At 46.1% G+C, this 22,390-nt stretch overlaps 3 protein-coding genes across 9 annotated transcripts; 2 read left to right on the top strand and 1 right to left on the bottom strand.

Annotated features, from left to right (window-relative positions):
• The first annotated feature begins 53 nt into the window (after positions 1-53).
• Positions 54-3,680, top strand: LOC109503577 (SET and MYND domain-containing protein 4). The gene is made up of 6 exons (XM_011145487.3): positions 54-437; positions 669-1,784; positions 1,850-2,130; positions 2,261-2,419; positions 2,498-2,641; positions 2,714-3,680. Exons 2-6 carry the CDS (start codon positions 710-712, stop codon positions 2,960-2,962), a joined length of 1,908 nt encoding a protein of 635 aa, XP_011143789.1. The 5' UTR covers positions 54-437; positions 669-709; the 3' UTR covers positions 2,963-3,680.
• On the bottom strand, positions 3,089-15,645 carry LOC105185743 (protein 5NUC). 5 transcript variants are annotated; one of them, XM_011145463.3, is made up of 9 exons: positions 15,409-15,645; positions 7,068-7,373; positions 6,635-6,863; positions 5,699-6,298; positions 5,339-5,503; positions 5,125-5,229; positions 4,655-4,825; positions 4,301-4,490; positions 3,089-4,180 (listed from the first exon to the last, which is right to left on the bottom strand). In XM_011145463.3, exons 2-9 carry the CDS (start codon positions 7,196-7,198, stop codon positions 3,933-3,935), a joined length of 1,839 nt encoding a protein of 612 aa, XP_011143765.1. In that variant the 5' UTR covers positions 7,199-7,373; positions 15,409-15,645; the 3' UTR covers positions 3,089-3,932. The 5 variants fall into 5 exon arrangements, with proteins under 5 accessions (XP_011143765.1, XP_011143768.1, XP_011143767.1 ...); XM_011145466.3 differs by lacking the exon at positions 15,409-15,645 and adding an exon at positions 8,540-8,740; XM_011145465.3 differs by lacking the exon at positions 15,409-15,645 and adding an exon at positions 8,567-8,740.
• LOC105185745 (apyrase) lies at positions 11,421-18,995 on the top strand. 3 transcript variants are annotated; one of them, XM_025300851.1, is made up of 12 exons: positions 11,421-11,531; positions 13,195-13,332; positions 13,540-13,765; positions 16,070-16,186; positions 16,248-16,328; positions 16,554-16,755; positions 16,977-17,082; positions 17,339-17,433; positions 17,543-17,697; positions 17,785-17,964; positions 18,284-18,381; positions 18,548-18,995. In XM_025300851.1, the coding sequence occupies exons 2-12, from the start codon at positions 13,202-13,204 to the stop codon at positions 18,783-18,785; spliced, it is 1,629 nt and encodes a 542-aa protein (XP_025156636.1). In that variant the 5' UTR covers positions 11,421-11,531; positions 13,195-13,201; the 3' UTR covers positions 18,786-18,995. The 3 variants fall into 3 exon arrangements, with proteins under 3 accessions (XP_025156636.1, XP_025156635.1, XP_025156637.1); XM_025300850.1 differs by lacking the exon at positions 11,421-11,531 and adding an exon at positions 12,840-12,899; XM_025300852.1 differs by lacking the exon at positions 11,421-11,531 and having other exon boundaries at positions 13,267-13,332; positions 13,550-13,765.
• Positions 18,996-22,390: the final 3,395 nt, after the last annotated feature.

The following is a 22,390-nucleotide window of genomic DNA, read 5'->3' as shown; positions in this document are numbered from 1 at the left end:
TTTATATTTAAGACCGTCTTAAGTTCACCTTCAGATACCCCGTAGCCAATGAAATAATTTGTACAGCATCTAAAGATAAATTTAAGACGATCTTAAGTATATGATCCGACTATGAATAGCGGCTTCAGACTTCTTTCTGCTAAACCGTCTAAGAATATCCCGAACAAATCTTTTATAAATATTTAAAAATTAGTGAAGCAAATGAAATAATCAAATGTCTTATTAATGATTCAACATGGTGAGTTTTCCATTCTGGAAAATAGAAATCTAATTAAGTGAAAAAGAAAATATTGCAACAATTATAACGCATTTGAATGGAGATGCGTATTTGTTTGATTTTAACGATGTGATCAGTCTAGAATAATTAAACATCGTGTATCACGCGTTTGTCCAGATACGTTTACGAGTATTGACATCAGTGTGGAAATTTGTAATTTGTAAGTTATATATTTTATGTTTACAATGTAGTAGGGATTCCTTAGAAATAGATAGATAAGATAAGATACTTGTGTTGTGTATGTAGATATTTCATTAAATATTAAATTTTAATCTATCTATTTAGGATATGTTGAACGATATAAATTTATAAATTCTAACATTCTACAGTGTGTTACGCTGTATAATTTACATTTATTCCTACCAAAAAACGTTTCTTTTTCAATTTCTAGATCTACTTATGAGTATTGGCAATATATTTTAAAAGGGAAAAATGGACTTTATAAAGAAAGTAGGAGATACACTTACAGAGTCAGAAAAATGGTTTGATGTTATGAATAACTTTCAGAAACTTAAAACTGATCAAGACCGTGTAATGTTTGTTCTCAACATATTGGGGGAGTACAATTTGATTCCTATTCCAGATAATAATCTAAAAAATGCAGAAAAATCTGAAAAACTGCGAGAACAAGGAAATGCTATTTTTGTTGCTTGTACTTCTAAGAGCTCATTATGTTATAAAGCACAGCAGTTATATACAGAAAGTATATCCCTAGCACCTTATCCCTCCAAGCAGCTTACTCTTGCTTATGCCAATAGATCTGCTGTTTTATTTGAATTAGGTTTCTATTCTGAATGTGTTAAGGATATTGATAGAGCATTGGCCTTAGATTATCCTGATGATCAGAGGGCAAAACTGTATATACGTAAAATGCAATGTTCAGTCGCGTTGGGTAATTCAAATGTGAAAAATATAATCAAAGAAACAGAGTATTGGATAAATAAAATTACATCAAATGCCAACAAGTTAAAATTACAAACTAAGCTAAATGGATTATGCCAGAAAATTGAGCAGAAAAATGATCAGTATAATTCTACAAAATCAGAAAGGAAAATAGGAAAAGAACTTCCTCTTCCTGTTATCAAGTCCTATAGTAATGAAATTCTTTGTGCATCAGATGCTATAACTTTAAAATATGATGAACACAATGGCAGACATGTTGTTGCTACTCGTAATATTGATGCAGGTGAAATAATCGTTATAGAAAAACCTTACTCTACGTTGTTACGGAATAACCTAATGTCACACTGTTCAAATTGCTTAAGAGTATGTTTGGCTACTATACCCTGCAAATACTGCACTTATGCCATGTATTGCTCAGAACAGTGCAGGGATATTGAATGGGAGAAATATCATGATGTGGAATGTGCTATCTTTTCTGTTATGGTTGCTGAAAAATTTCTCTCTCTTGACCTTTTTAGTTTGAGAATTCTTATGTGTGCTATAAAAGAAGCTGGCGATATACAAGGGTTAAGAACTATGTTGGAAAGAGCTGATGGATCTGATGGTATTTAAGATCCATCCCTTTCATCATTGTATAATAGCAGAATATATATGATAGTACTGTTTCAGATCCAAGAACTATGGGTTTTTCACCGGATGGAAAGTTTCATAGTGAAAAATATATCAGTTTGTATGGTTTGATGACGAATAGTGAGGAAAGATCATTTTTTGATCTTTTTGGGAGATTTGTAGATACTTGTTTTGTTTTATATCTTTTAGCACAGTATACGAAAATTTTTGGTACTAAATTACCAGGCAATTTCAAAACTTTGGCAAACAATGACAATGCTACTTTCCTAGGTGGTCTCATTCTGAGACATCAACTAATAATCTCGACTAATGCTCATACGGTATGTCATCTGCTAAATATTTTGATATGTACTATTTTATTGTATATAGTTTATTTATTTTCATGTTTTTATAGATTTATTAACCGTGTTAATTTGATGTTTTTTTACAATTATTCATAATTATTTTCAGATCTATGAAGAGCAATATTTATGCGCTGAAGAACGTGGTAATGCTATTTTGCCTTTTTGTAGTCTATTTAATCACAGTTGCAATCCAAATGTCTTCAGGGTTTCAAGATCTCAGCATACTGTTTTGTATACTTTGTATCCGATTCGAAAGGGCGAGCAGGTACTAAATTGTCGAGATCACTTATTACAGTAAAACTTACTTTTTTATGATGATTAACATCTAATTATTTTATTACAGCTTCTAGATAATTATGGATCTCACTTTGCTATGGAATCAAAAATTGTAAGACAAAATATGCTACTTAAACATTATCACTTTACCTGTAAATGTATACCTTGCCAAGAAAATTGGCCCGTGCTTTCTGACTTCAAATCATTTGAAGTAAGTTGCTACGAGTGATTGATACAATCAAACAGCCGTATTTCGATGATAAATAAATATTTTGTTTTACAGACTTTAGCTATACCAGCGAGCGACAAGAATGTGATACGAAACGCATTAAAAAAACTGGACACGTATATTGATATGGCAAGGAAGGCCGATGTCCTGGGTAAGCCTTATATCATTGAAGATTTGTTAACGATGATACGAGTGATGTATGATCGTGTGCCGATTGCTTGCCAGGAGATGGGTAATGTAGTGGAAACTTTAAAACGAGTGTTCGCCTTACACGGTAATACATTCATCTTACCACAGAATTAGGACAAGTAAACGCATGTTCCTTTACAATAATATTCTTTGATCGGTAAAATTTGTTGTTTTGTTATCGTCTTGCTAATGATAAGCGTATTGATATTTGTAAAGAGTTTTAATTAATTAGCATATCGATACGTAAAGAATTTAAGTTTATTAACGCACCGATATCTATAAAGAGTGTCAGTGAATTCGAGTTTGAAATTAATGTTTTATTTATTTATTTGTTATTTTTAACAAGAAGCTCCGAAGTCCTGGTTTCTTACCGTGGTCATTTTAATTGGGTGACACTTACGATCGATTGAATAAATTTATAACTCGAACTTTATCTTTTACTCTAATAATTGATGTTACAGTAAAACTAATGTGAGGCGTAGCCCGCCTTTTTACTAATTTGTTATATTGCAATAAATAAAATTTATCAGGGATATTTTATGTAAGCTGCTTATTAATTGATCGCAAGTGTAACTTTATGAACGTCTTGAATCTTTTCACCTTTTAAAAATTTTACTATTATTTTCTTGTTTTTCGTAATATTGTATTATTCAAGATGACCACGATGAGAAAACAGGAACCTTAAATACACAAAATAGAGAAAGAGAGTTTGATAAAATATTTTTACGAAATATATTAAAAATATTTAGAGATAACATTATATTATGACATTATTATGTTGATATAGATATATAATATATTATTTGACAGATTATAAGGTTGTCTTGGGCAATATTGTGTGTTAAATTTACACGTCCTGCTTTTCCTGTATCCTGTATAATCCACTGCGCGTATCCACCCTTTCATGCGTCGTCGTATACACGATGCGCAAGAAAGTATATAGAACTATGTTAATTCGCAGATAAAATTGAGGTAGTCGAATCGTTAATATAGGAAATATTATTGTTTATAGATAATCTTTAACTGTATAATGCACTCAATTATGTGCCCTCTTCGAGTTGCAGTTGATAACGTTTTATCTCTGTTATATTATCAACAACTGTAAAAGAATTGGCAAAAGAACCATCATATCAGTCACTTGATAAGCCGTTCCGTGATTTCTGTGATTTTCGTGATTTTCTTCAATCTCTTGATTTTCTTGAGTTTCAACTGTCATCTCTTTAAGACACTTATCCGTCTTATCACATGTATATGAAATTCGCCACTCCACGCCTGTGTGAACCGGGCTGTGTTTCTTGAAGTACCATTCCAATACGTCCGCCGTAGTGACGCCTGTGAAAATTCGGCAGTGTCATGATAAACATTGTTTTCATCATCTGGTAGATTGTCGCGAAGCTAAGTGCACTTGCAAGGCAAATGTCAGGCGACGCGCATTAGAATACATGAACGTACCGAGGGAGGTTGCCTTGAGGCCCTCGAGCATATGGAAGCCATCCCCGCCCTTCGCTATGAAGTCATTCACGAGGACCTTGTAGGTAGCATTTCTCTGGAGCTCGCTGTACCTCGGTATTGAGCAATTGGCGCATTGAACTTGAACGGAAACCACTCTAGAGTTCTGCGGTCGAGTTTCGTCATACTCCACCTGCAGAAAACGCAAGCGCATCTTCGATGAGACATACAGCTCGTACAGCTTCAGCAGACATACTGTACAGCTTCGGGTACAGTAGCTATTGTTTGTCAATAGATTAAAATTCACGCATGATAACGGAGATTAATCTTGTAGTCGAAGATAATTATATAGATTACCTGCAGTCCTCCGTATTGCAGAAAAGCGCCAAATAAGTTGCCGGTGGACGTCCGATTATTCAAATTATAGACACTCCATTCGAGCATCGAAAGTATCTGTTCTCCTGTCATGGAAATCAGCTGAATCACATTGCCGAAGGGCAAAACACCTATGATGTCACCTCGAGTGACCTGTAACGTGACGTGACAGCCCATGCTTGATGTGTTTGGAGAGACTATTCTTAGCACGCTGATTGCCATTGGGGTCATTGATTTCACTGCATCTCATTAATGTATGCATAAAGTGTGAATAACTGCGTGTAAGATAAAATATCGTAGTCGATAGAAAGTCAAGAAAGCTGGCTCCGGCAAATATACGCATCAGGGAAAGTATATGTCTACTTCGGTTGCTCGAACTTTCATTAATTTTTGGGACAATTCGCGGGAATCAACGTGTCGAAGAAAAGGCAAGAAACATGCATTTTAATTACCGTATTTTCTCTCGCTCTGGTGATGGACGTTCTGATGCTGCCGCTGTTCTGGACCGCGATGGCAGCATCCGTCCATCCATCCTTGGCCAAGTACAGGCTGGCGTACTGTGAACGGAGAAGACGAAACAAAAATGAGCAGTCAGCCTTGAATTGAGAATATTCCGCGAATATTAACGATAAGATTCGATCAATTCGAATTGATTGGAGATCTTACATAGTCAATTAAAGCGTCGCAGATCAGATTTCCCAAATTGCATTCCTTTCGTCTGCAATTCTTACTGTCTCCGTCGAGGAGCACTCGCGTTTTTCCGACTTCCTTGGTCGTCAAATCGTCGATGGGCTTCCTCATCTCTTTTATCTTCGCCTGGACGTCTTCTGCCTGCGATAAGAATCACAGAGAATATATGTTGCACAATACGCTTTTTGAACATGCAAATGTATCAACAATTTGGTACTTTTACTCGTAATTACTATCTCTAAATTTTAATTATCTATATATTTTTTTATATACACTATTCTATCAACGGGTAATTTTGCACTCAACCAATTTTTTCACACGGCTTCCAAAACCTACCTGTTCCACACTGGAGTCCACCAGGATCGGGTTACCCTCGATGTTAGTCACCTCTCCGCTGGCGTTGAAGCTCACGGAGAAGTTACCCAGGTATTTGGTGTAGGCGTACGCCTGAACGACGTAGACTTTCCTGCCGCTCTTCTGTATTATCGCCGTAGGGTAGTAACCCTCCGGTACTTCCGAGTCCGGCGGCGTACCCTTGTACAAGAAGGTGTTTGTATGACCGCCGATTACCAGGTCGATGTCTTCGACCTCCTTGGCGATCTTCTTATCGGTCTCGTAGCCGGAGTGACCCAGAGCGATAAGAATGTCGACACCCTGACCCTTGAGCTTTTCAGCCTCCTCCCGGATGGATTCAACCTCGTCCTTGAAGATCACCTGCTCGGTGGTCGACAGGATCTTCGTCTCGGGCGTCAGGTAACCGATGACACCGATCTTTCGGTCGCCCACCACGAGGACCGTGCTGTTTTCAAGTTTCGTATTACGCAGATTCGGCTGCAGGGTGAGGTTGAGATTCGACGTCACGACGGGAAACGTCACGTTATTTAGGAACGGTATCAGCCCCTCGACACCGTCATCGAACTCGTGGTTACCCAAACTCTGGATTTGTTAAATCGAAATTTAATTGGGTGAGACGGAGACGACACGCGGACTTTGCATCAAAGTTGCCGCACGCTTTGACAGACCTTTATTTATTAAATTTTTTATTATAATATTAAATTTTTATTAAATTTTATTTATTTTACTCGAGTTATTTGTATTCACTTCACTTTCTCAATTCATCGATTCAAGCGCCAGCCTTCTAGACTCTCCCGCTTGAACGTTTCATCGAATTAAATCTAAAATCGTCGGTGACTCGCAGAGTCTGGCAAATCTTTCCCTCTTCGTCTGTCTTGCGAATGTTTTTCGTGTAAACTGATTCTAATCGATACTTACGATGGCGTCCGGCTTCAGGAGATTCAGAAACACCGCCGGTGCCACCCATTTGTACACGTTATACCAAACGGTCCCTTGATAAGTGTCGCCGGCATTCAAGAAGAGCGTCGGCCCTTGCGCCCTCGCTTGACGGACCAAAGTCGCGATCCTGGCGAAACCCCCGTAACACTTTCCCGCTTTGGAGTTCTCCGGCGTACACGCGGTCGACAGTTTCGACGTTTCCTCGAATCTGAAAATGTATAATTTACGACGTCGAAAAGAAGCGGGGAATGTTCCCCGGGATAATCTGCACGATCTGACGAAAGATACATCTCGGCCATCCTCATCGTGTTCTTCTTGCGGTGAGAGAGAGAGAGAGAGAGAGAGAGAGAGAGAGAGAGAGAGAGAGAGAGAGAGAGAGAGAGAGAGAGAGAGAGAGAGAGAGCAAATTTACCTCGCGTGCATGTCGTTCGTGTGAACGATCCTAATGGTGAAGTCATCGTCCTTCTTCAGAAGGGGACTCGCGAGGATCCCGCTGACGAAGAGCAGTAGCGCGACAACGTGGCACTTGTATCCCATCGACATGTTTGTCCGTTACTCACGTTACAACGCAGGTGTATTTTCTTCTTATGAGCACCCCTTATTTCTTATCTCTGTTTGTCGCGCTGATAAGACACCGTTTTGTCTACACGCGGCGACTCAAACTATCTCATTTTCTCCAAGATTAACGAGCTACTTGTTGCACTGGATGATTCGACGTCTGCAAGGACACGTAAGGATACGTTTCACCTGATATGCCTTCACTTATCGCGTGGTATACGTGTGTGCGTGATACTCGCATGCGGCGTCCACAGTCGTGAGCTTTGCCGTTTCTGCGCGTTGTTTGAGCGCGGATCGGAGCGCGTTATCAAGAATACATTTCTGCTTGCGCGTGCCTATTCGACGCGTAACATTCATAAAGCACGAGGATCTAAATCCACTGCGGCTACTACGCCTCGTTGCGAAACGCGCGCGCGGGCTCGCCAAGATACGCTCGTAAAATCGCGCTCCAAGATCGCGCTTTGAGCAACTTATCAATCCGACCAGATGCTTGGCTGCGTGCCCGACTAATTCGCGGGCGGAACGGAACGGCGACGCTGCTTCGGCATTGAGGCGTCCTTCCGCGCCCTTCCGACCGCCCGGACGAGTCGCCGTCGGCGGGGACTTCCGGGTTCCTAGATTTCGCAAGAAGCGTCGCGAGATAGCTTTCTCATTACACGGCAGATGCAACACCTCCTTCGATACCCACGATATGCGCTATAAATGCCGGCGACTCGGTGCCAAAGATTGAGTAACACGCACGCACGCACGCACGCACGCACGCACGCACGCACGCACGCACGCACGCACGCACGCACACACACACACACACGCACACCTCGTACAGCGATTTGCGTAAAGCAAATATGCAAACTGCTCCGCACCCGCGAGTGACATTCCGTGCACGTGTGGAGCGTTACAACGTGAGGTTTGTGACTTTCACGCGTGGGTTTCACGAAACTTGAAATATTGCGTTTCCCCGCTTTACACGCTCCGCCGTCGATAACGATAAATTTCGTTTCCGGCCGTCGTCGAATTCCGGTGATTTCTCGTGTTCGCGTTCACCACGCGAATACCTCGCTATCTTCCTCTTCATTCTTTTCTGTCTCCCCCTAATTTCCGTTTGATACCGCGTTATGGAACGTCGCGGATGCTCGGAAGCGTTTCTTCTTGTCCCTACGGAAGAAGAAGCTTCGTTCGACTGACGCCCGGCGGAAATTTGTCCTAATCCTCTCTCTCTCTCTCTCTCTCTCTCTCGGAGCGGCGCGAAACGAAGGAAGAGAAAGAAGCGACGCACCGAGTCAACTCGACTATCATCACTCGACTGCGAAGGGTGCTGATAACTACTGGCATAATTACGGAACACACGCGTACTAATTGCTCTTCCGTGTTATCGTGACAGCGGCGGCGGCGGCGGCGGCGGCAGCAATGACAACGGTCGGAGGCGAAGCTGGCAATGGCAATGCTTTGGAGCGAGTTGCAATTTATCTGCGAGCAACAGGCGCGAGCCGATTTTGTCGAGCGACCGGCGTCGACTGAATATGATAGACGTCGACGGGTGCCGACGAGCAGACCCCACCGGATTCCTTTTTCCTCTCTGTTGGGATTTCCGCAGCTCTGGAGCAGCACGCCTCGCCGGGAATGCTTAAGTTGTCGAGCCTCATCCGCGCGATTTGAGCATTTTCTGAGCGAGACTGGTCGGGCGAGAGCGCGGCGAGGAGGAGCGAGGGGAAGAGCGGAGAGAGAATCCGAGTGTAATGGGGGAGCCGAATTTAATTAATGCAGCATTAGATGCTGCGGCTTATTTGGAATTGCTTATCGTAAATATCCATCACGCGCTCATCGCTACGTTCTGGCCCGCGATGATAACGCGCCTGATGAAGCAATCGAAAGTCCTCGGCGGAGGCGCTCAGGAGGAACAGACTGCTGCCTCTCTTTTCATGGCAGAGGCTCGCTCGTCAAGCGACGATATTCGCGCGGCCGTTCCGTTGCTCGGGTAACTTCTATTGTCAAAACGGACGATGGCGTAAGCGGAATGACGAGTCGCCTTGGGATTATTATTTCTCGAGCGCGGCGATACACTATCATTCGTTCGTGAAGGCAGTTTTTAATTAAACATCGTCTGAAAAGCAACCAAGTAAGATTTGTTCTTCAGATACAGCGATGCTAATTGCTGAGAATTATCATTTCTATCTCCACTGATTATATCTCTCATAACGCACATGCGAATCGTTAACTCGGCAATCTGATCGATCGTCGCTGGATAATGTAAGCGGTTGCTTATTGATACCAAGTAGTTTATTCATATCAAGTAGCCACTTTCGATAGGCTGCTCGCTCGACTCGCTTCGGAACGGAGTAAACAAGCCTTGCACGCGAGCGATATGCATTAGCGAGTTTTATTATTCTAAAGAGTATACTAAGGATTCTTGGATGTCTTAAAGAGGTCTTTGAGAAACGCTAACAGACGTCACTGAGACGCTTCTCGAATCTAATCGTCACGGGCGTTGACTCGAAATAATATCGTTATCATTTCTGCCTACGTGCGTTGCGTCGATCTTAAATCTCAGGTTAATTACACCGACGTCTGTTTTCTTATTTTTGTTTTCGCTTAATTGCGTGTCTCGAATTTCTCAAGCGGCAGATAGCGATTAGTTGGTATTAGAGTAGTGGCTATTGTTAAGCATTTCTCATCCACTCTTATCCGGTGAAATCTATTTTCTGACACGTATAGTCACACGCGATGTTGATCGAAACCTGCGGCTATCTGAGATTAGATAACACTCGAATTGTTGGGGAAATGTTCAATAAGCGCCGTGTTTGTTTGACGATTCCCATCAGGCCCGACACTGTTTAGATTCAATGCATTATTTCCGGCTCGTCGCGTGTTCAGCAATATCACCGCACCGACAATGAGTAATGGGCTTTGGGCCCGACGGGCCACCCGCTGGCCCGGATGAGAGTCGGTATTGTATCTTCGACGGCGTTTTCAGAAGAGAAGACCCGATCGCGGCGCCTAAAGGCGCACGTAGGTGTGAAAAGGCACACCCCGACAACTGTCCGAAGCCAAAAGACCGGCAGATTTCGGGTCGTCCTGAGCGACTGAGGGTTCGAGTCCGACCACTCGGTCGTGTCAGTTTTGACATTTTTAGCTAGACAGTCGCTCGGCTGCTCAAACATCTGTGTGTCCCGGCGCTGTCGTCCGCCCTTCCTACCAAATGAAGATCTCACACCGAAGTATCTCGATCGCCTTTCACCTTCGCCGGCGAAATTATGATTTTGTCATAAACGTGCCGGAAAGTGCCGGCCATTCGGTAGCTTCTTTATTCTTGTTTATTCTTGTCCCGCGACTTGTGTGACGGTTTAACTTTCGACGCGTCGTCGGGAATTAAACCGTCGCGATCGGCGAAGTGAGACAGCGCAATCACGTGTTAATCGCTCCCACGTTATTAAGGATTTATCCTCGTCGGGATTTTTCCTCCACGAGGAAAATCGCGACTCCTCGGGCGCCGCCGCTGTGAACGAGTATTTTTTCGCCTTGGACTATGAATACATCTGTATGGATAATTATAAGAGACGAAGCACCGACGATTAATCACAGAAATATGGAGACATGTGGATTTGTCGGAACGCTTGGCCGTTATTGGCATCGTTCGTCGTCAGTTGCGTGTTTCACGCGTCGACGCGTGATAAGATCTTTTTTCTCCTCCGTTGCTAATTCTACCGATTTACATGTTGTCTCTTATGGATTACGACCGGTATCGCGGTGCAAGGCGAGGGAACTGGTTTCCCCGTGCGAAATTGCGAATCGTGTTTCGATTTGCCTTTTGCGAGGCGCGGAGTCGCTTCGTAACAAAGTTATTCAAATCGAGACGCCCAGACGACGAGAGAAGACAGGCGTGTGTCAGAGATACCGAGAATTCCAGCCATTAAATTTCCATTTTCAATCCGGATTCTAATCGACAAGCGTGTATACAAGAATCGCAGGATGCATTGCGGAGTCGGCGCAGTTGCAACGCAAACGACCGCGCTTTCGGAAAATCCAAAAATCGACAGTGCGTTTCGACGACAGACGTCGTGCATTATTGAGAAGCAATGAGCCACCGTTGACACGGCGCGACTAACTGTACGTTTTGACGTAGCATGCAAATAACAGCATAGTCCATTTACTAAAACGTTCTGTCCTCGACAGTATCGTTACGTTATCTATGCGTTAACTGCTGTGCGATTAGTTAGTTTTTTTCCAGAGCCGTGTTTCGCGTACTCGAATCGAAGACGGATCTTGACTTCGTCGACTTCATCGTTCGCAATAGTTCGCCTCGCATCTGAGACCTCCGCAGGTAATACGCACTACGTCGCCGATTTCGAGCGACAGGCAGAGATACAACCGAGAGAAGCGCCGCGCCGTTCCGTTCGCCTAGACGCAAAAATGCGAGACTCCGAAATCTCCCGTGACGAGGCAGAGGCTAATTCTCTCACGGGAGGAGAACCACCGTGTTCACTACCTAGAGCACAGTTTCGCGCGAATATTCGACCGAGTGCTCACTTAGCTCGTCTCCGAGCTAAGTCGACGGCGACGCTGAAGACGGAGAAACGGGCTTCTGCGAGGCTTATCGCAAATCGCTCGGATTTACATTTCGTCGCGGGTCCTCGCGTGATATTACTTCCGGTAACTTCGCCGCCGTGGACTTCGTCTCTTGCTTCGGCGAGAATCAGCGCCGAGGCCGCGGCGATGACGCGACTATCGGAGGATCATTTGCACCCGCTCTCCCGCCACGCGTTACACGCCACGCGCGTCTCGTGAAACACGGAGTTAATTAACCGTGCGAGCCGGTCTCCTTCGCGTCGACTCCGCGGATTTTTCGCTCGAATTGTCTGGTCTGGCGACCATCCGGCGCACCTGTGACACCTGCCTCGCTCGCGCGTCACGCGTATCCGCGGGCGTTATAATTAGTGGGAGTAAAGGTGCAAGAAGGACCGATCGTCGCAGTCGCAGGATTTACGCCTGCGTCCTGTTTTTCTTCTTTTCCTTTATGCTCGTCGCGCAGCGATCGGTCACCGAGCGAGCTTGTCTTTGTCGCTCGGCTGAATCATCGGCGCGAGAAGCTTGCAAAGAGTTTCTTTCTTGCGACAGCACACTGAAATAAATAATATCGAGATCGCGAGATAATGTAGGATTGTAATAAAGAGAGCGACGATCGATATGCATCGTCTCGTTAGAGGTGAGGATCAAAGTCGAGTCATCCTCCGTTGCGGAACGGAAGTTCTCCTTCGTGCGAGCTGCGAATACCTACGTGCTCGAAAACATGTCGCACGATGCGACTAATAATACGGTATATAAGTTCGCAATAAATTATCTTCCACTGCGAACACCGGTTGATTAACCGGGCTTTGATTAATTGGGTTATCGATGTGGCGATCGCTGGTCAGCGCGCGGAATCGAGCGGGCCGCTCGATAATTAGCGGCGCCGTCGAACAAGAATCGTGATTGATGCGCATCTCTGGATGAGCTTATCGCGAGCCAAATTCGTGCGCATCGACAACGACCGAGATCGCTTGATCTCGGCGTCGCCGAGTGCTGATTTGCTATCTTATTTTCGCGTTGCGCAATCGCCGGCAACATCTACCTTAGTCGTCTAACTAATGGACGCTCGAGAAATGCGACAGCGCGTGGCCGCAATTAGTGCTTTCCGCATCGACGAAGAATTGTACGCGCTCGTGTAACGTAACGTCGCGCAGGTGAAGCTGGTGTTTCTCAGCCGCGTCTCGCTCTTCGAGACGCGCGCGGCGCGAGCGGTCTCGTCGCCGAGCTCTTAATTACTCAGCGGAGGGATGCGAGGAATACCTTCGCGCGCTGCTCGATACTTCCCTTTATTTATCCCGATACGTCTCTTGCTTATCTCGATATTTTATCTCGTTGTTTCTTATCGCGCGTACACGCGGCAGCCTGGAGCTGGCGGCGAGCCGAGACCGCGCAAAACATAATAGTATCTTTCCCGACAGGTGCAACATGTCGCTGCTGCCGTTGTTGCTGTTGCTGTGCCAGGCCTGCTGGGGATTCACCGGGCGTGGTGTCTTTCATTCCGACAGGACCGACCTGTTCGAGCTATCCGTGATCCACTGGAATGATTTTCACGCGAGGTGAGCGAACCGATTCGTCCGTGATAAGCGGCCGCGACTTGATCGTTGCCGCTGTCTCGTGAAACTCGCGAAGTCAAGGATGGAGGCGGGATTACGCAATAATCGCGGCCTTGGCCTCCTTTCCTTCGCCCTTTGTTTGACTTTTGCGATCGCGCTGCTCGTTAGAGCGTCGAAGCGTGACTCTTGAGGGGAGAAAAACTGTCGAAGGTTCGAGCAGACAGGTCCGACCTCTGGAACCTGCAAGGAGGAGAGGCAGCAGGACTGCGTGGGAGGAATCGCGAGGATCTACACGGCGGTCAATCGGCTCATGAACGAACGGCCGAACCCGATTTTCCTCAACGCCGGCGATAACTTTCAGGGCACCCTCTGGTACAATATTCACCGTTGGAACGTCACTGCTTTGTTCATGAACAAGCTGCCGCACGACGCCATGGTAATTGAATATAAATGCCGCCACGATCGAGACGAAGCGAGACGGGCGAGCTTTAATTCTCGCGAGCGGACGGACGTGGTTTGACTCGCTCGTTCTTCCCGAGTGGAAGAGTCAGCCCATCGCGGGTCCTTTCGAGATACACAAAGTATCGGGACTGCCGAAAAGTTCGTTTCGATTTTTTGTATTCTTTTTTTTACCGGCTGCCTCTTACCAGGTCTGTAAATATGAAGCCGGAATTTGCCCATAGATGGCCCTAGTTGTCAATGTAGTTACCGTCAAACCATGTCATTGGCGCCATTTCCATTTGTTGACATCTGACAAAGATTTTCAACTCACAACAATACAAGTTTCATACAACAGCACAGTTTGTAATAGCGTTGAACATGTCGAATTTTGTGCCTGGAAGCTACGATTCGCGGACAGCATTGATTTTCTGTTACCATTTGAAGAAAACTTCTGCTGCAGAGTCGCATCGAATGCTTGTCGAAGCTCACGGTGAGCTTTGAGCTTTGAGTGGTTTAAAAAATTCAAACGTGGCGATTTTGACGTGAGAAACGAACAACGTGGAAGACCACCGAAAAAGTTTGAAGACAGCGAATTGCAAGCATTGTTGGATGAGGATGACGCTCAAACGCAACAACAACTCGCGGATCAATTAAATGTGAGAAACGAGAAGCCGTCTCCATACGTTTGAGAGCCATGGGAAAGATCCAGAAGATGGGAAAATGGGTTCCACATCATGAACTGAATGAAAGACAGCAGGAAAACCGAAAAACCACTTGCGAAATGCTGCTCGCCAGGTACAAAGTCATTTCTTCGATCGAATTGTGACTGGCGATGAAAAGTGGATGTATTTTGAGAATCCTAAGCGTAAAAGATCATGGGTGACTCCAGGCGAACCATCGACATCGATTGCAAGGCCAAATCGCTATGGACGGAAGACAATGCTTTGTGTTTGGTGGGATCAGAAGGGTGTGTTGCTATTATGAGCTGCTAAAACTTGGCGAAACCGTTAATACTGAACGCTACCGACAACAAACGATCGATTTGAATCAAGCTTTGCGTGAAAAACGACCAGAATATCAAAAAGGGCAACATAAGATGATTTTGCTTCATGATAATGCACCATCACACACAGCAAAACTGGTGAAGGAAACGATTGAGGCGTTTAGTTGGGAAATACTTTCGCATGCGGCTTACTCACCAGACTTTGCTCCGTCCGACTACTACTACTTATTTGCATCGATCGGACACGCACTTGCTGAGCAGCGCTTCACTTCTTACGAAAATGTACGAAAATGGCTCGATGACTGGTTTGCCTCAAAAGAGCAACAGTTTTTTTGCCGTGGCACCCACAAATTGTCAGACAGGTGGGAAAAATGTATAGCTAGCGATACGGGCGATACTTCGAATAAAATATTTTTTATCATTTTCGTACAATAAACGTGTATTTTTTATAGAAAAATTCCGGTTTCATATTTACATACCTGGTATAATAGAGAAGTATCAATGCTGCCAAAATGACAACAAATTGATCGACTGCTAAACGATTGCGTAACAAGTTCAATTTCTTGGTTAAAGAAGAAAAACCAAGTCGAGCTTTTCGACGGACCAATATTAGATAGAGGAGGTCGTGAATTTACCTTTGACCCAGTCTTATTTAGCCCACATCGGATCCTCTTATCTGCATCTCCCGGAATTTCAACTAGCCAACTATTCATATAGTAGATGTAGTTTCGTCGGATTCGTCTTCGTAATAAGAAATAGAGAAGAAACGCTGTCCGATGTAGCCGTAAACACAGCGCGATGACCACAAGCGCAAAGTATCACACACAATCAAGTACACAAAGTTAAAACAAAAGTAAATAAAATTCACGTAAGCACGTGGGCGATACTCAACAAGTAAAGAATCATTCGCTCGCTCTAGTCGACTTGGGGAACAAGAAAGAACGTTCGCGCGATATCCCGCGTATTTGAGACTTAAAATAGTCCGTTGTATATATATTTATGTGTATTGTTATTCTGAAGGTCGCGTGAGACCTGTCGACGAGCGTTATGCTTGATAGAAGCGGATCGAGCGATTTATTCCTCTAATTACTTAACGCTCTCAATATATAATAATGTCGTGCACGTCATTTTGTGGCGTTTATTTCAATTCAATAACACTCGTCACTTTTCCGTACGTTGAGCAGAATGCTGATTATCAAGATACGACAATTGTAGTATAATAAAGATACGACTGAACGCTAATAGCTTTAGGTATCGATGTTGCGTGTGACAAATGTAGGACGTTTTCTTTCTCAGACTCTCGGGAATCACGAGTTCGATCATAAGATCAAAGGTGTCGTTCCTTTCCTTCAGCATGTCAAAGCGCCGATTGTAGTAACGAACATTGACGCGAGCGAGGAGCCGAGCATGCAGGTCCGTAATTTCCGTCTGTAAGCATTTATGCCGGGATAAAAATGGATTTCTCTTTCTTTAGAATTTGTTCGAGAATAGCACAATCATCGTACGTAACGGCAAGAAGATCGGCATCATCGGCGTCATCCTGTCGACTACGAACGTGAGTGTAACCGCGATCGATCGTATTCCCTGACAACGTAGCGAGCGGCGCGTTCTGCCAGATTTAATTTATCCGATCGTATCTCGCCGATTTATAAACCATCCGGTTTCTGTCTCTCTCTCTCTCTCTCTCTCTCTCTCTCCCTCTCTCTCTCTCTCTCTCTCTCTCTCGCGAGACACGATCGAGGGGGCGGCAATCTTATCGATGTGCATTCTGCTCGCCCAGATGATCGCCAGCACGGAGAAACTCAAGTTCCTGGACGAGGTGGAGACGGTGAACGCCGAAGCGCAGCGGCTGAAAGAGAAAGGCATAGACATTATCATAGTTTTGAGCCACTGCGGACTGGACGTGGACAGAGTCATGGCCGCGAGGTGTCCTCTGATCGACGTGATCGTCGGTGGTCATTCGCACACGTTTCTCTACACAGGTTTCGAGAAGAGGCGTTCTTTCAAGTCGATCGTACTTAGCAAATCACGCTCGCGCGCAAATACGTACCGACGACGCGACGACGTATTCGTCATTTCGTGCGAACCGTGTCGCGCATCTGCGAATACATATACAATACCGCCGTCGTAACGTTATTTGTTGCCGAGCGCGGCGTCTTCGTTGACGCGATAATTTTCAGCGTCTCTGACTGTTGTGTCGCAGGTACACCGCCTTTTATTGACAGACCGGCGGACGAGTACCCCGTGGTCGTGACGCAGAAAGAGACGGAGAGAACGGTCCTCATTGTTCAAGCAGCTGCTTATACAAAGTACGCTCTATTCAGAGATACGAAAATCATGTCAAGAGTATCTTTCATCGCTCGCGAAGGTCAATTCCGCTATCTGGAGTCACGAGGTCGGCTTTCGAGTGATTAGTTCTTGATATACGACCGCTCAGCAATGTCGGGCAATTTTATTTCGAGCCGCCCGCGCCCGGTCCGTCCGTTGCGGACTTATTCGATACAAATGCGATTGAGCGAGCATTGATGATTCATGCGTTTCTGTCTGATCCGCTTCCGACTGAAGGTACTTGGGCAATCTAACGGTGTGGTTCGATGAGCTAGGTGAGGTCGCCGACTGGGAGGGCAACCCGATCCTCTTGGACTATTCCGTCGAGCAAGGTGAGAGCTTTCGGTATGCCGAGAAGCCCGACTTGTATCGCCGTTACCGAGGCAATTATCGTGTAACACGTGACACACCTGACGCGACACTCGAAATAATTGCACCCAGATCCGGACATTTTGGAAGCGCTGCAGCCGTGGAAGGAGGTGGTGGACGCGGAGGCTTCGAGGAAAGTCGGCAGCACGAGGGTTGAGCTGAATAATCAGTGTTACCGCGAGGAATGCAACCTGGGGAATTTCATAGCGGACGCGATGGTCGATGCGGTACGTACGACGGATCGCCTCGCGATACCTTGGCGATGCTCTTCTTCGAAATGGAGAGACTCGACTCAAGGGCGACGTTGATTTCAGTACGTGGAAGCTATCGACGACGAAAGATATTGGACGTACGCAGCGGTGTCCTGCTCGAATGCAGGTGGAATTCGCAGCGGTATCGAGCCGTCTGATATCACCTTCGGTGATCTGATGACGGTCTATCCTTTCGAGAACACGTGGGATACTCTCGAGTTGACCGGAGAAACTATCAAGAAGGTGAGTTTGGATGCCTCGTCGTATCGTGATCTCCTGCGTGATGCTCCCTTCCTCCTTTTCTCTCTTTCCGCGACGAGACCGATAGATTCGGCTGTAATTAATTTCGACGTGACACGAACCGGATTTTCTCGTTCCCACTCGCGGCGAGCTGCGGGGTAACGCAACGTCGTGAAAAGAGCGTGAGCGCCAAAGCAGCGGCGCCTTGTAGAACGACGCGTGAACGTAAACGTGCATTAACGGTGGCCGCCGTTCGGGGTCGCGACGGAGATTGAAGCTGAAGAGAATCGAGCGGCGAATTCAATTTTACATCGCCCTGCAGATCCTGGCAGCGGGAGGAAATGGTCTAATCTGGTCCGGCTTGAAAATCACTTACAAGATGGACGGTGAAGGGCGAAGCGTGGAAGACGTGAAAATCAGGTGAGAGCTTTTGAACTTTGGAATTTCTTCTCTCATCCAGCTCCTGCCGCTCCACTTGATTCGTTACGCGATAAAACTGGAGCGCAAATTGTATCCGCTTCAAGTTGGAAACGGCAACTTTGTCGAGAGTTACTGACTACTTTAATTCTCTCGAATGTATCGACAGGTGCCAGGCTTGCGAATACCCGGTATTCGGGGATGTGGTGGACAATGTGTGGTACCGACTGGTAGTGCCGTCTTATTTGGCCAATGGCGGAGATAAATATATCCTTTTCAAAAATAGCAGTCGCAATCATCAAGTCGGATCGCTCGATATAGAGCTGCTAATAAAATACGTGACGAAGATGAGTCCCATAATCGCAGGAATCGACCGACGACTGACCTTCGTGGAGTCCAAATCCTAAAAATTGTCTTTGAATTTTTGGATTAATTTTCGTGTACTGGTAAAACTGCATTTAGAAGGAGAGAGAGAGAGAGAGAGAGAGAGAGAGAGAGAGAGAGAGAGAGGAAGAGAGAGAAAAAGAGAGAGAGAGAGAGAGGAAAACACGGTCTATTTAACTCAGAATTTAGAAGACACCATCGCATTATATATCCGCTCTCTCTCTCTGACTTAAAAATATATATTAATTATATCTTAGATAAATATATATATATATATATTTGCATATATATATATATATATATATTTATGTACAAGCATGTTTACGAATATATTTATAAGTACGAGCATAAGATAAAAAATATAAAAAAGATATAAAATATAAAATATATTTGAATAATATATTTGATATAAACATATTTGATAACACGCGTTTGCGTGTTTCAAGAGTATCAAACGTGTTTTGCGAGATATGTTTTGCGAGAGCATTTACGTGTATTATGCAACCTCGTAATTCAGAGTCGTCGCTTGATTTGATTTCTCACGCAGTTTTGCTGTCCAAATTTACCGCACGAGACGCACAACAGACGCGAGGTTGCATCTGCATCGGTCGACTGACGTTCCGTATAGCGATTTCTAATAAGAAATCTATACTTACCTCCAAACGCAAACGAAGTACTTAATTTCTGTATGGTCGAATAAAACTTTCTCTCGTCGCGCAATTTTCTCCGACGTCCTTGGCCATCTCCCAAAGAATTGTCAAGAGACTCGGCAAATAAAGAGCCAGACGGGCACCTACGGGAAAGAAACGTCGACAAAGAACTTCTCTCGGGGTCTTGCGTGATAGCCATAAGAAAGCAGGAAACGTCGGCCGCTTATCTCGCGGTATCTCGAGATCGGGGCAGATGAGGCATTTAAATAATGTATCGAACAGGTGAAATAGCAGCTGTTCGTCCGTGCTTCTGCCTTCGACCAGAACGCGCGAACCACTTTGTAGCGCCGCCATGGCCGCACGCTCGTTTCTCGTGGCAGGAAGGTAGAAAAGAGGAGCCGCGCCGATATTAAAATAAACTCATTACGTACATTCACCGCGCGCGTCACACCGAATATATTTACAATATCTTTTAATACACATTGTTCTTCGCGACATACGTGTTACATGTTCACAACACACACACACACACACACACACACACGCATACCTGTTACCTTTTATACTGTATGTTATAACTGTGCAACGATATAATGTTACATAATGCACTACATTGTAATTTTTGATGCATCTGTTCCTTTGGCCATTCAAATAAATCGACTGGAATGCTTCCCGTAACGACGCGCTCTCTCGCGACGAGGCTCTTCGAGGCTCTTGCGACGACGACACCTTCCCAACAGGTGCAAGCTCGAATTCGCCGGCGTGCGTTAAGCGACGCCAAGCGACGCGGACCAAGCGCAACGCTTTCTGGCAATTAACGTTCATTACGCCGCTCGTAGCATTGATAATGTTCGCGTCGATCTGCATATCTCCGGCCATTTACATAACACGGGACGTGCGCGACCCGGAGCGTAAATACGCGGCGCTATCGATGCCGCGCCGGAAGGTGAGAAGAGCTACGATATAGCTACGGAGACGCCGAGGTTTCCGTCGAGCGATAACAACGCTCCGGTGCGATTTGCGGTGCAAAATTATGCACCGGCATCAACAACGTTATTTTAACGCCGTCGAACAATGTCGAATCTGCGATGACGGGAGCGTCCGAGCGAGCAAGATGCGAATTTCAGTGAGTTTCTCTCATGATCGCGCTGTCGTTAAAGGAGAAGAAGAAAAGACTCAGGCAATATAACGATATCCGAAGAAAGCGCTCGAAAAAAAGAAGTGGCCTCAGCTTGTTCCTCTCAGGCGTACTTCTTCCCGTTGCCTGCGATTAAAGCGAGATGTGCTCCAGAAGGCAGGAAAGATGGGGAGGGGCGGCGGGAGGGGGGCGGGCGAAGAGAGGCGAAGTGTGGAAGAAACGCAGCTGGAAATTAATAGAGCTATTTTTTCATCTCGCGCGAAATTATTCGAGAGAAGTGTTTCTCGTTTGGATGAGAGGAGAGAATACGAGTCGCGAACGGGTTCATCGGTCAATTACGAGGACCCGTTGCTGCGGACGAGGATCGCGACGCTTGTGCACGTCTCGCCGGACGTTTCGCGAACGTCGCGGTCGTGGAGCGTCGCGACGACAATGAGACTGCGGCGAGGAAGCGGTGGCACGACGTCTGGAAAGGAAGTCTGCGTGGAGAGGGACCCGGAGGCAGCTGCTCCGGAGCCAAGTCGTACGAGGGAGAGAGCGCGCGCGAGAGAGAAGAAGAGAAAGAGAGAGAGAGAGAGAGAGAGAGAGAGAAAGAGAGAAAAGAAAGAGGAGGACGCGTGAATGAAAGTTAGACAGAGAGAGGAGACACGTCGAGAAATCGCAGTGCCGTTTCGCCGTGGAGAGGAGACAATGAATTGATCGGCAGAACGCGTTAATTGATCTAGCTGATCAATTAATTCCAATCTCCGCGTGGTCCACAAATGAACCCGACAGTTTCCACTTGTTTTCTACGCTATCGCGAGGAGTCTAGGAGGAGGAGAAGAAGAAGAAGAAAGTAGGATGACGTCCCCCACGCGTCAAAAATCAAGTATATTATACGGAGATCAAAAATATGAAGCTTGACTAAAGAAAAGAAAAAAAAAAAGAAACGAGCGTCTTGTAACAGAACAGGAATCTGGCCTGGAGATTGTCGATCAGCAACCGTCATTTTCGTCGATCGACCGAAACGACGACGACGACGACGACGACGACGACGAGCGGCGAGCGTCCGAACGCGCGTGCGCGCGCGCGCGCGCGCGCGCGGAGCAGGTGCTCCGAAAATTTAAAAACGCGAGAAGAACGCGGAGACGTTCTGCAAATCCTTCGTTTGTATCCTCCTCTCAGTCTCAGTCTCGAAATCTATCGCAAAATCGACGACAGAAATGAGAAAAAGGATCGCGACGATCAGCAAACAGCGACCGGCGAGGGGTCGCGACGCGACGCGACGCTCACGGCTGAATATCGGAGGCGTTGGGTGACAGATGGGAGATTCGGCAAGATTCGGGAACTCTTCGCAAACGGCGTACGAGCGCCGTCCCTGTGCACTGTGGGTTATCATGCGAGTGCGACGAAACAGGGACGCGCGGCCGCGCGCCGTGGAGCGACGGAGAGAGGCCGAAGGCGCGCAGCAGGCCGAGAGACAGCGCGCGCGCGAGTGCGCGCCGGCGACTATCATGGAGGCAGGTCTGCCTTCTGGCAGGAGGGTCTCGACCTGCACACTCGGCGTTACCTGCCAGCGCGCGCACGGCGGCGGCGGCAGTGTCTCCGAAGTCGCGCACTCCGATGGATCGCGGAGTCCCGAGCTGCTGCGCGTGCTGAGGGTCGCGACGCGGCGAGGTCGCTTGCAACTCCCGGCTGCGACTGCGACGACCAAGAGAGAGTATCGAGCCACACACACGGCGGACATACGAGCAAACTGGCGAGACTCGCGGCCCGGCCTGAATCGTCGCGAAGTGCGCCGCGTGTATCGGCCAGCGTGTCGAGAGCCTCGCGAACGCACGCCTCGCCGTGAGCGCGGAAT

This window comes from Harpegnathos saltator, unplaced genomic scaffold, assembly GCF_003227715.2.
Source record: "Harpegnathos saltator strain DR-91 unplaced genomic scaffold, Hsal_v8.6 scaffold384, whole genome shotgun sequence".
Lineage (NCBI taxonomy): Eukaryota > Metazoa > Arthropoda > Insecta > Hymenoptera > Formicidae > Harpegnathos > Harpegnathos saltator.
This window is presented reverse-complemented; position numbering and strand designations above follow the sequence as displayed.